Source organism: Tachypleus tridentatus, chromosome 5 (assembly GCF_004210375.1).
Source record: "Tachypleus tridentatus isolate NWPU-2018 chromosome 5, ASM421037v1, whole genome shotgun sequence".
NCBI lineage: Eukaryota > Metazoa > Arthropoda > Merostomata > Xiphosura > Limulidae > Tachypleus > Tachypleus tridentatus.
The window spans coordinates 53872726-53885773 of NC_134829.1; the positions used below are offsets into that span (position 1 = coordinate 53872726).

Sequence of the window (13048 nt, forward strand, 5' to 3'; positions counted from 1 at the left end):
TGTAAAAAACGTTAGCTTCTATTGAAAGCAAGATCTGTTTTGGATACAGGTTATTGTTTACGCAAGGTGAAATTTGATTGCTAATTTCCACTCGTGTTCCCGGATAGGAAAACGTCAGATCAAAAACATGCGCTATTTGTTGTTACTTTTTCATCGCTTAGTCATTGGCTGACAAAAAAAAAAAAAAAAAGTAAAAGCGATTTTCAGCCACATACCAAATTAGCATACGCAGAAGCGTGGGTTTGACGCACGAATTAATTGGCTAGTTTCTTGTACCACGTGAACGTCATTGTGCATTGTGAATGGCTGAACTTTATACGCGAAATGATTCCTTTTCCACACATCACTGCCCCTGTCTGAGTATAAATATGAGTGTAAGCGAGGGGATAATCCAATTGGCAAGTGACTCACAAGCTGAACTTTGAATATGATGAAGGGAAAGGTGAGATAATTTATATCCGCTTTTCAGCTCAGATTACTTTAAGATTATGTTAATACATTGAAATAGTTAAATCTGTAATCTCATTAGAATAATTGGAGCAAATATGGGAGAAAAAAAAACACATTATATTAATTCGAATTTTAGTCGATAAGTTTGTGTAAACCCAAAAGATGTTTTCAGCTATTTGTTTGGTTTTACTACATATTTATATATATATAGATTGGCAGAATGGAAAGTGGATTGGAAATTCTAAGATTAACGGTTTGTGTTCAATTCATGCAAAAACATAATCCCCGCAATAGTTTTGTCGGGACCGACTAAAAGTGATTAGTTTTGGTAATGGGAACGAAAACCTTGTGAAATACCTAAAACCGACAGTGTTGATGTCCAAATTCAATACCTAGTGTCTTGTATACGGCAATAATCTAATTACTGAGAGATTGACAGTGTTGATGTCCAAATTTAATACCTATTGTCTTGTATACGGCAATAATCTAATCACTGAGAGATTGACAGTGTTGATGTCCAAATTCAATATCTAGTGTCTTGTATACGGCAATAATCTAATTACTGAGAGATTGACAGTGTTGATGTCCAAATTCAATACCTAGTGTCTTGTATACGGCAATAATCTAATTACTGAGAGATTGACAGTGTTGATGTCCGAATTCAATACCTAGTGTCTTGTATACGGCAATAATCTAATAACTGAGAGATTGAAATATCTTGGTTACTAGACATTAATAGTTCATTTACACTAATAATCCTTGCAAGGCTTTGGTTTTAGTGTGGTTTGGTTTTGAATTTCGCGCAAAGCTACACAAGGGCTATTATTTACGCTAGCCGTCCCTAATTTAGTATTATAAGGCAGGGAAGGCAGCTAGTCATCACCACCCAAAGCCAACTCTTGGGCTACTATTTTACTACGAATAGTGGGATTGACCGTACCATTATAACGCCTCCACGGCTGAAAGGGCGAGCATCTTTGGTGTGATACAGATTCGAACCCGAGACGCTCAGATAATGAGTCTAATGTCTTAACCACCTGGCCATGTCTAGCCTTTTAAGGGTATATCCATCAAAATTCTTTTTCCAAATAAAATTTGTAACTCGTTTTGTTGTTATAAATCCATTTCCCATTTCGTGTCTTAGGAAAAATAAAAACCAAAATAGCATCTTATTTTTGTCATTTATCAGCATAACGACCCTGTGTAATAATCACCTGGCCATTCCGGGCCCCTTGCAAGGCACTTTTGGTATATTAGAACCAATTGCATTCTCTGCTTTATTTTTAAAACAGCATGGTGTTTAGATATGGAAATGAATAGTACTTTAGATTTTGTTTTAATATGATTTTTTTTTTTACATAACTGAGATTTTTATTTTTATTTTGGCTAAACTACTTTGTGATCTAAGTATTATTTTTACTTTGACTAAACTACTTTGTGATCTAAGTATTATTTTACTTTGACTAAACTACTTTGTGATCTAAGTATTATTTTTACTTCATTCTTGAAGCTGCTCTTGATTGTTTGTTTTACTGTGTTGGGCCTGGCTGTGGGAGCCGAGGATGAAACGGAAGATCTGAAGGCTGAGGCTACTGGTTATTACGGTGGCGGTGGCTACGGGGGCGGTGGCTATGGTGGCGGTGGCGGTGGCTACGGTGGCGGTGCCTTAGGAGGTTACGGTGGCGGTGCCTTAGGAGGTTACGGTGGCGGTGGCTTAGGAGGTTACGGTGGCGGAGTAATCCAACTTCTTGCTATTCCAATAAGTGTTGGCGGCTATGGAGGCGGCTATGGTGGCGGCTTTGGTGGCGGCTATGGTGGCGGCTTTGGTACTGGTGGTGGACTGGGACTTGGAGGTATAAGATATGGCAGAGGAAAATACGGTTGGTGGTGGGATTAAAGGTTGGTTTAAATTACTATTTTTGTTTTTCTCAGGTTACAGTGTTCCAATAGCTTATTCCAAGTAATAGTAGCATTTGAAACCTTTGAACAAATTGTATACAAAACTTAAAAGGAAGACTGTTAGTAAATGCGTTCAAACGAAAAACTTCACGCATTTGATTTACGTAACAATCATTTCCACTCTACGATAAAATAATAAGATAATTCTGTGTTTGTATGGCAATCGTACGTGACACGCTTTTGTTATTTATATTATTATTACTATACATATATGTATCTTCCAGGACAGGTGCCATTTTCTCTATACAGATGTGATGGAACTTCTACGCCTTTTCAGAACCGTGATTATAAATATAACCTTTCCAGATTATGATAGTTTCTAGACTACTGTATATGAAACATTTGTAAAAAAAATGCATAAATAAACATGGCTTATGTCTCAATCTACTTGACGTGTGGCTTCTGATATCATTTTAACACTTTCCAAGAATAACAGGAAATACACCAGAAATATTTATCTTCAAACAACACTCGTTGAACATCTGAAAAATAAAAATAAAGGTTCAAATATATCGCAACAACAACAATAGTAAGAAGGTTGGTAGAACAATATTTATGTACTTACATCTCAAACAATGTGACTAATGCCTTTTCTAAACGTATTTATGTAGTGTTAAAGAAGTAACAATTATATACAGTGATATAATACTGCATTGTTTATCTGCATTTATAATTAAAAGAAATATCCATAAAACTAAACGAAAGTACCATTTGTATATATTTGATATATATATACACTGCTGGCCAACATCTTAAGGCCAATGAACATAAAGAAAAAATATGCAATTAAGTGGTTGAATGGAGTTTCGAAAGATGAAAATAAGAAAAGGGAAAATAAAAATAAAAGTTTGTTAGCATTTAATAGGGAAAATGTGAACACTATGAAATTAGCCTAAATACTAACTGGTTAAAAGTTTAAGACCGTACCAAAGAGAAGTCCTAAACAGGGTAAGAAATACCCAACAAGAGGTCTCAGTAGTGAGTTGCACGACCGTCATTGCGAATAACTTTAAACATTCGCTTTGGCATAGTCGACATAAACGTTTGCAGAATGCTGGCTGGAATGTTATTCCAAATGGTGAAGATGGCTTCACGAAGATCATGAACTGTTTGGAATTGACGTCCATTTCTGTAGACTTCCCTTGCCATTCACCCCCAAACATTTTCAATGGGGTTCAGTTCGGGCGAACACGTTGGATGGTCCAAAAGAATCACGTTATTCGCCATGAAAAGTTCTTTGTCCTGCGGGCATTGTGGATTGCAGCATTGTCCTGGTGAAAGATCCAGTAATTTCCACACAAGCAAGGGCCTTCAGTCAATAAGGATGCTCTCTCCAACATACCAATGTCGCCAGCTGCTGATTGACGCCCCTTTATAACCTGAAGCTCCATTGTTCCATGGAAAAAGAAAACACTCCATATCATGATGGAATCCCCTCCATTGTGTCGTGTAGAAAATGTCTCCGGTGGGATATCCTTATTGTGCCAGTAACGTTGAAAGCCATCTGGATCATCCTGGTTTAATTTTTTCTCATCAGAGAACAAAACCTTTGTCCTCTTTTCTACGTCCCATGTAAAGTGCTTCTCATCAAAGTTTAACCGAGCTGTTTCGTGGTGTGGCCTTTGAAGACGTTTACGGTTTTTTAAAGCCTTTCTTTCGTAGACACCGTCTTGTTGTTCTTGAGCTGCATTATATATATGCAAAAACGGCTCGTTTGGGTTGAGAAAATATTTTACATAGAAGAGCGAACAACGTTTCGACCTTCTTCGGTCATCGTCAGGTTCACAAAGGAAGAGGTAACTGACCGGAAGCTGACTACATGTTTGAAAGGGGTTGTGTAATTGAGTGTCGGAATTTAGAGGGCGGTATTAGTTGTTTTAATATATAATTTTATTTATTTTATTATATTAATATAAGTATAAAGGCGTTCCTTTATATTGGTTTATTTTGGGTTTAAGTTGTTGTATAAGTAAGGCTTCTTTAATTTTGCGTTTGTTTATGTTTGTTTCTTTATTTAGTATTTGAGTGTTTTCTATGGTTATGTTGTGTTTATTTGACTTGCAGTGTTCGAAAAACAAGACAAAACCTAAAACAAGACAAAAACATAAAAATTCTAAAAGCAGATAAAGGTAACGCTATAGTCATAATGAACACGGATGAATACATCCAAAAAAATGAAGAGCATCCTATCAGACACGAACAAATTTAAACCAATACACACAAATCCAACAAAGACACACGAGATGCAACTGAACAAATTGCTACTACAAATGAAAAAAGCCAACACAATTTCACAAACACTTTATTCCTACCTACGTAAAACCGACTCACGCACACCGCAAATATACGGCATCCCCAAACCTCATAAACCAGATTGTCCATTACGACCAATAATGTCCACATATGAATCGTTTAATTACAATCTTGGTAAATACATAGCATGGGCATTCTCCAAATATGTAACATCAGCCAGCTCATTCATTAAAGACTCTTTTAATTTCAAGTCTAATCTAAATCAACTTAATCATAAAGCCTTAATGGCCAGTTTCGATGTTATATCCCTCTTCACAGAAGTTCCAACCACTGAAGCCTGCAAGATAGCCTTAGAACTCTATATCCGAGACCCTAACCCAACTATAGACATTCCCAGTAACCAGTTAGCAACCCTCATAGAATTCACCACGATAAAGACAAACTTCATGTTCAACAACCAAAACTATATACAAACAAATGGCCTAAGCATGGGCAACCCAGTATCACCAGTTCTAGCCAATATTTTTATGACACAAGTTGAAACACAAGCAATTAACACAGCATTACATCCACCACTATACTGGTACAGATATGTAGATGACACGGTTGCGGGATTCAAATCTACAGAACGCATACTTAATTTTTTTAATCACATTAACTCTATACATCCCAACATTAACTTCACATGTTGAAAGCAATCAAATATCATTTCTTAACCTCAAAATTACAAGAACCGACACACAATTCAAAACAGAAATCCACCGAAAAATCACCCATACTGGACTATACATTCCTTGGGACTCAGCACATGAAACAAAACAAAAACTCAACATACTAAGAAACCAAATAAACACAGCCATAAAACTATGCTCACCAGATAAAATTAATGATGAATAAGACAAAATAAAACAATACTTCATCAACATCAATAAGTTTCCTCCACAAACCGTAGAAACATTATACGCACACACCTAGACAGAAAGCAAAATCAACCAACTAAAGTAAATATATCTCACGAATCAAAAAATCACGAAACCATATACTGCTGTATACCATATATTCCTGACATCAGCAAACAAATAACCAACATTTGGCAAAAACTAGTAACAAAATATGACATTCCAGTTAATACCAAATTTATTCAAAAACCAGGAACAAAACTGAGGTCTATACTATGTAAAAACTACACTGACAAACACCACACCAACATTATTTATAAAATACAATGTGATAACTGCCACGACTTCTATATTGGAGAAACAAGTAGAAAACTGGAAACCAGATTCAAAGAACATAAAAAGTCACCTTCACACGTTTTCGAACACTGCAAGTCAAATAAACACAACATAACCATAGAAAACACTCAAATACTAAATAAAGAAACAAACATAAACAAACGCAAAATTAAAGAAGCCTTACTTATACAACAACTTAAACCCAAAATAAACCAATATAAAGGAACGCCTTTATACTTATATTAATATAATAAAATAAATAAAATTATATATTAAAACAACTAATACCGCCCTCTAAATTCCGACACTCAATTACACAACCCCTTTCAAACATGTAGTCAGCTTCCGGTCAGTTACCTCTTCCTTTGTGAACCTGACGATGACCGAAGAAGGTCGAAACGTTGTTCGCTCTTCTATGTAAAATATTTTCTCAACCCAAACGAGCCGTTTTTGCATATATATTTCTCAACAAGTGGGTTTCTCGACATCACTGAGCTGCATTCTGCGTCTGTAAGGGCCTTAATCTGGTTCGACGATCGGCTGGTGTCTTGCCAGACAACCCGTCGAATCCTCCTGCTCAACGCCGGCGAAATTTTCTTGGGCTGACTACTTGAAATTCTCTTTTCGTCTCCCTCAGGATCTTTCAAGAAATTTCAGACAGCAGTTTCACTACACCCAATTTTACCAGCGATGACACGTTGAGAGAGACCTTGCTTTGCAGCTCGACAATTCTGCCACGTTCAAACTGTCAACTTTTTAGACTAAATTTCGTTACGTGTTTACCGATTAACGCTTCGTTTCAATATGGTGTTAAACTTTTGACCAGCTTGTATTTAGGCTAATTTCATAGTGTTCACATTTTCCCTATTAAATGCTAAAAAACTTTTATTTTTATTTTCCCTTTTCTTATTTATTTTCATCTTTCAAAGCTCTACTCAAATTAGCGGTTGAGTCTAACAATGCAAAATGCATATTTTTTCTTTATGTTCATTGGTCTTAAGATTTTGGCCAGCAGCGTATATATATATAGAAAGAATTATGATGTTACATATGGTAATAAAGCGTAAAATACTGTATATATAAGCATGTTTTAAGTTCTCATGTTTCAACGAGTTTCAGGCAAAATTAGAGGAATAACATCCAAATAATGCCATACTTTCAAGTGAGACCAAGGTCCTGTTTTACAATCCTAGACATTTAATATGATAAGCCTAATCTTATACTTAATTATACAAGTTTTTTTCCCTCCATTAAAATAGGTTACTTATTATAAGTTCCTTATGAACTAAGAGAAGCCATAGAACTTCTAATAGAGAACCAGTTATGCAGCTTTATTCTTAAAAACAGCGAAATAAAGTAGTTTTTTATTATATAAACGGTGTAATATTTTTCTTAACCATTTAGACATCGAAGATTGGTTTGGTTTGTTTTGAATTTCGCGCAAAGCTACACGGAGGGTTATCTGCGCTTGCCGTTTCTAATTTTGCAATATACGACTAGAGAGAAGGTAGTTAGTCATCACCACCCACCGCCAACTCTTGGGCTACTCTTTTACCAATAAATAGTAAGATTGACCGTCACATTATAACACCCTCACGGCTGAAAGGGCGATCGTGTTTGGTTCAGCAGGGATTCGAACACGCGACTTTCATATTACGAGTCGAGTGCCTTAACCTGGCCAAGATAAGAAGAGAGATCGAATATACATATAATTTTATACATATATTGTTGTAGGTTACACTTTATAACAGTTGTGCAGAACTTTTTGAGTCAGGGGCTACAAACAGACTTCTTGTAACCGTTGGGGGCCACAAAAAAAGTGAAGATTAAAATCGTCCCACAGTTGTTTCACACAAGACGAACATCACATTTAAGAACACACAAATAACGATTACATCAAAGAGTTTGCACATTATTCTAGGAAATGTTATGATACGTCAACTGTCACAAAGTCTGTGCGATGGATGGTGCTGCATGTCATCTACGAACTTAGAAATGTCCGGCTTGATGTTTGACGTTGAAAGACGCAAGACTGCTTCCAGATGATCATCAGTCAGCTGATTGTGAGTGTTGTTTTTGTTCAGTTTCATATGCCAGAAAGCCTGTTCGCAGCAGTACGTGCTGACAAACATGATAGTGTGGACAAGTGCATTCTCTTTTAAATTAGCAAATGTATCAGGCAACGTTTTGTAGAAGTCAAGCAAACTGTTTTCTCGGTAAATAGCACGCAGTTCATCAGATGCCTGGAGATCAGTAAGTTCGAGCTGATATTCTGCTGACAAATCATCCACTGACACACTGAACGGATCAGTAAAAAGTTTCATCAACAATCTGCATTGGTCAAAGTCATGAAACCGTGAGTTGAAGGATTGAATCAAGGTATCTAGCTTCCCAACACAAACTTGTGTGTCAATGTCCTGATTCTTCTGTAGCTGTGACTGAAAAGTGGGAAAGTGCACGAAGTTGCCTGATGCTGCTTGCTGCTGGAACAACTGCAACTTTGTCCTGAAAGCTGAGACGTGATTTGCAAGCTGACAGACAAGCTGATTTTTGCCTTGCAACTTCAAATTTAGATCATTCAAGTGTTGTGTCATGTCGACCAGAAAGGTAAAATCAGCTTGCCATGCTGGATCAGTCATGGAAATCACTTCTGTCTTTTTGTTCTTGCTTCTGAGGAATTCTATCACCTCATCAATCAACTCCCAGAATCTTCTGAGCATCTTCCCTCTACTCAGCCAGCGTACTTCACAGTGATACACGAGGTCACCATAGTCTGAATCAATTTCTTCAAGAAAACATCGAAACTGACGGTGATTGAGCTCTCGTGATTTGATGAAATTAATGGTTTTCGTCACTAATGCCATCAGTGCCTGAAAACCAAGTTATTTACTGCACAGGTTCTGTTGGTGAATAATACAGTGCAACTTCACCAACTGTCTGTTCTGCTTTCCTCGATGCTTCATCAACAGTGCTACCAGCCTGCTACTTTCTCCAGTCATGGCTGGTGCTCCATCAGTTGTCACACTTACCAGTTTCGTGAAATCCAATGAAACACTATACACAGTCGTACTGTCTTCTCGAATAGAGCAGACCCAGTTGTCTGACCCTTCATGGAATTCATGCCAATTAGTTCCTCTGTGATATCAAATTATGACGACACACCACGAACAAAAACTAGTAGCTGTGCTGTTGAACTGATGTCAGTCGACTCGTCTGCTGCCACAGAGAAGTAGACAAAGTTGGCTGATTTATTTGTAAGCTGCCTTGTCACGTCTGCTGAGAGGTGTGAAATTCTTCGTTGAACTGTCATACGATTCAAAGCCACCATCTGTAGCTTGTGAACTGCTTCCGGACACAACTTTTCCAATGCAGTAATCATACATTGCTTGACAAAATCACCATCAGTAAACGGTCGGCCAGATTTTGCTATCATAACGAAATATCGTAACTGACCTCACATGCTACACCTAAATCTGCTGACCACTTTGAGAAAACGTTCTGCTGGTGATTCAGCGACCGCCGCAGAGATTGAATTCGAGCTGTTCGTTCATCACCGTGTGTTTGTGTTTTTCTTATAGCAAAGCCACATAGGCTATCTGTTGAGCCCACCGAGGGGAATCGAACCCCTGATTTTAGCGTTGTAAATCCGTAGACATACCGCTGTACTAGTGGGGGCGTTCATCACCGACAACGTTGTGTAAATCTTTATGCTTCGACTCATAATGACGCTTTATATTAGATACGTTCGCCACTGCTACTGTCGAATGACACAGCAAACAAATCACGTTCTTCTGTTATTGAACAAAACAGTATTGCGCAGTCCAATCATCATGAAACTGCCAGTTTTTGTTGTCACCTTTTCTTTTACGATTAGCTGCCATTTTTGTTACGAAATAATATCAAAATGAGGCTCGTAAGTAAATCTGGAAGAACAATTGAAACACGTGAGATTTCGTAATTACGGAAATATTACATCATTGTGCCAGTGATTAAATGCATCAACGAAAATTTCTTATTAAATTTTCTTTATTGCTCAACACAAATATGGAACCATCCAGTATCTAGTGTAATGAATATTCTTCTATAGCGCTTAATCTTCGCACAGGCTCGAACATTTTATGTTTCACTTTCCCGTTGGACATCGCGGGCCAGATTTGGCCCGCAGACCGGACTTTGCGCTCCACTGCTTTATAACTTTATTTAATATTTAGACCCTATAACTGGTTATTATGTCACAGAATTATTACAAAAATACGAAATTGTAGTTATAAACACCATGTTTGTTTTGTCATTACTTTCTTTAAAATGCTAATTAAGCTACCTTACACGTGGTTTTTGTTTGTAGATTATTTGCGTAAAATGTTAATAAAATAACCCATTATTTGTTACAATCGTGTAAAAACGAACGTTAATAACATTCGTAAAGCGTTGAGTCCTTGTGACAAATAATGGTTACTGAAGGCTTGTGTACTTAAGTTTTTATAATAAAATTATCCGTTGCATAGTAATTATTAACATAGACTATTGAATTAGGTAATATAACATGAAAACGATAATGAAACGTTCACAATAAACCATGGATTCCATCCCATATTAAACACGTACAATATTAACCATTTAAAACTAGAGTCATAACTTATTTGAAAATATTTTAAAAATAACGTTTCCAGTTTGCATAAACTTCTAGTAGAATATAATTTGTAAACTTGAGGTTTATACAAAATAATAAAGCTTGTTAATCTTCGAAACGTAGAATTATTTCAAACGGTTAAACCTAAATCAATCTTCACTCTCCGTAGCACAGAATTATTTTTTACCAATTAAGCCTAAATCAACCACTATATAAACGGAGCTCAACATTTTTATTGAAAATTAATTAAGTTCTTCAAATAGAAAATATATTGTTTATTTGTATTGTGCGCAAGGAAATGCGAAATTGTCTGTTGGCTAAAATATTTTCTAATAATTATTACTTGTCTTTTACATTTCTTTCGATACAATCCCTGCTTGATTAATTAAAATAATTAGAAGTTGGAGAGATTCAAGATGGATTTAGGCCTATTTATAAACAAAGTGTCACTATCTTGAATGTAATCTCAGAAGTAAGGTTTAAAGAGAACACGGACATCAAGTGATGCTAAAAACAATGAAACGATAGACGTTTCCATATCTTAATCAACTGGTTTACACTTTTCCTTATTGTTATTATCCTTTGCTTTGTCTCATAACCCTGTTTTTCTTATTTTTCACTATCATACTTTGAAACTCAAACCCAGTTTAGAAACACTTCCTGACGATATGATAAAGATACTCCTATTCCAATTTGTAAGAAACCTGACTATCTCGCCTCAGGAAGACACTTTACAAAATTATCTACTTTCATTGAGTGTAATCGGATTATTTTACTCTTTTTACTGAAACAAACATTTTGCTATTGTAGTTAACACAGGCTTTATTGAAAAGGGTGCTAAGGGTGTGGTTGTTTAACGAAACAAAAGTTCTTCACAAAACAACAGTTTTTCACGTTTCGCACGTGACTTTCATGTGAAAATTGCATTCATCAAAACGAACACCATTCAGTTTTTGTTTATTCTACATCATTCTTGTTTGGTCTGGACTATAAGTCTTTATTCTACATCATTCTTGTTTGGTCTGGACTATAAATCTTTATTCTACATCATTCTTGTTTCGTCTGGACTATAAATCTTTATTCTACATCATTCTTGTTTGGTCTGGACTATAAATCTTTATTCTACATCATTCTTGTTTCGTCTGGACTATAAATCTTTATTCTACATCATTCTTGTTTCGTCTGGACTATAAATCTTTATTCTACATCATTCTTGTTTGGTCTGGACTATAAATCTTTATTCTACATCATTCTTGTTTGGTCTGGACTATAAATCTTTATTCTACATCATTCTTGTTTCGTCTGGACTATAAATCTTTATTCTACATCATTCTTGTTTCGTCTGGACTATAAATCTTTATTCTACATCATTCTTGTTTCGTCTGAACTATAAATCTTTATTCTACGTCATTCTTGTTTCGTCTGGACTATAAATCTTTATTCTACATCATTCTTGTTTCGTCTGGACTATAAATCTTTATTCTACATCATTCTTGTTTCGTCTGGACTATAAATCTTTATTCTACATCATTCTTGTTTCGTCTGGACTATAAATCTTTATTCTACATCATTCTTATTTCGTCTGGACTATAAATCTGGTTTAGTGAGGAGTAAAAATGGCGGCGACATAAAAATATTATAACGAGTTTTTCTTATTCTGTACTAACTTAACTTTCTTTTTAATTATGTCTAAAACAGTGTTCCCCTGGTGGACGTCCTCTGCTGGGACAGCGAAAAGTTTACTGAGTTACAACTCTAAAATTATGGACTCTATTCCCCTCGGTGGACACAGAAGGTAACCCAATGTGGCTACAAACAGGCAAGCAAACACGCCCCTGGTGGACAAGATAAGGGAAAAGTGACTGGGAGACATCATCTTCTATATGCTAAAGATTAGGGTTAACGGTAAACTATCTCATATCTTTAAATTTGTTCATTATGTTAGATTTCAGTGTTTCTCCGGGTGGGGTTAAAGGTCAGTGTATTTGCTTTATGTATTTACTATTTGCTAATAAGTAACGTTGGATAACTTCTAGGCTCAATGCTAAATATATCGATTTCTATTTAAATAACAATGTTGAACGTTTTACAAAGAAATTTGTGAGCAACACATAATAATTTTGCTTCTAACCTGCCTTAAGAATAAAAAGTATTTCAGCAGATTTCAGTATCTTTTCCAGTTTTTGTGTAACAAAAATATTTTTAAAATTTGTAATATAACACCTCTAACGGTTTAATAACTTAGACGTATTTGTTTTTTGTTTTGTTTTTTCATTGTACTGGGCTTGTAGTATTATGTTATTTATATACAAATAAATTACCTTATTGTATATTAAAAATTAATATTTTAACTTAATTTATATAGTGTATTTCCATATATATTTTACGGGTCATCTCAATATCTACTCTTTTCTTTTTTCAGGATAGATTGTTTATTGTTTATGAATTTCACACAAAGCTACACGAGAGTTATCTGCGCTAGCCGTGCCTAATTTAGCAGTGTGAGAAGGCAGATAATCAT

The 13048-nt window shown here is 35.7% G+C and overlaps 1 protein-coding gene across 2 annotated transcripts; it reads left to right on the forward strand.

The window, feature by feature from the left end:
- The first annotated feature begins 364 nt into the window (after positions 1-364).
- Positions 365-2796, forward strand: LOC143250295 (uncharacterized). Of its 2 annotated transcripts, none has more exons than XM_076500753.1 (3): positions 365-442; positions 1961-2349; positions 2634-2796. In XM_076500753.1, exons 1-2 carry the CDS (start codon positions 428-430, stop codon positions 2345-2347), a joined length of 402 nt encoding a protein of 133 aa, XP_076356868.1. In that variant the 5' UTR covers positions 365-427; the 3' UTR covers positions 2348-2349; positions 2634-2796. The 2 variants fall into 2 exon arrangements, with proteins under 2 accessions (XP_076356868.1, XP_076356869.1); XM_076500754.1 differs by having other exon boundaries at positions 2639-2796.
- Positions 2797-13048: the final 10252 nt, after the last annotated feature.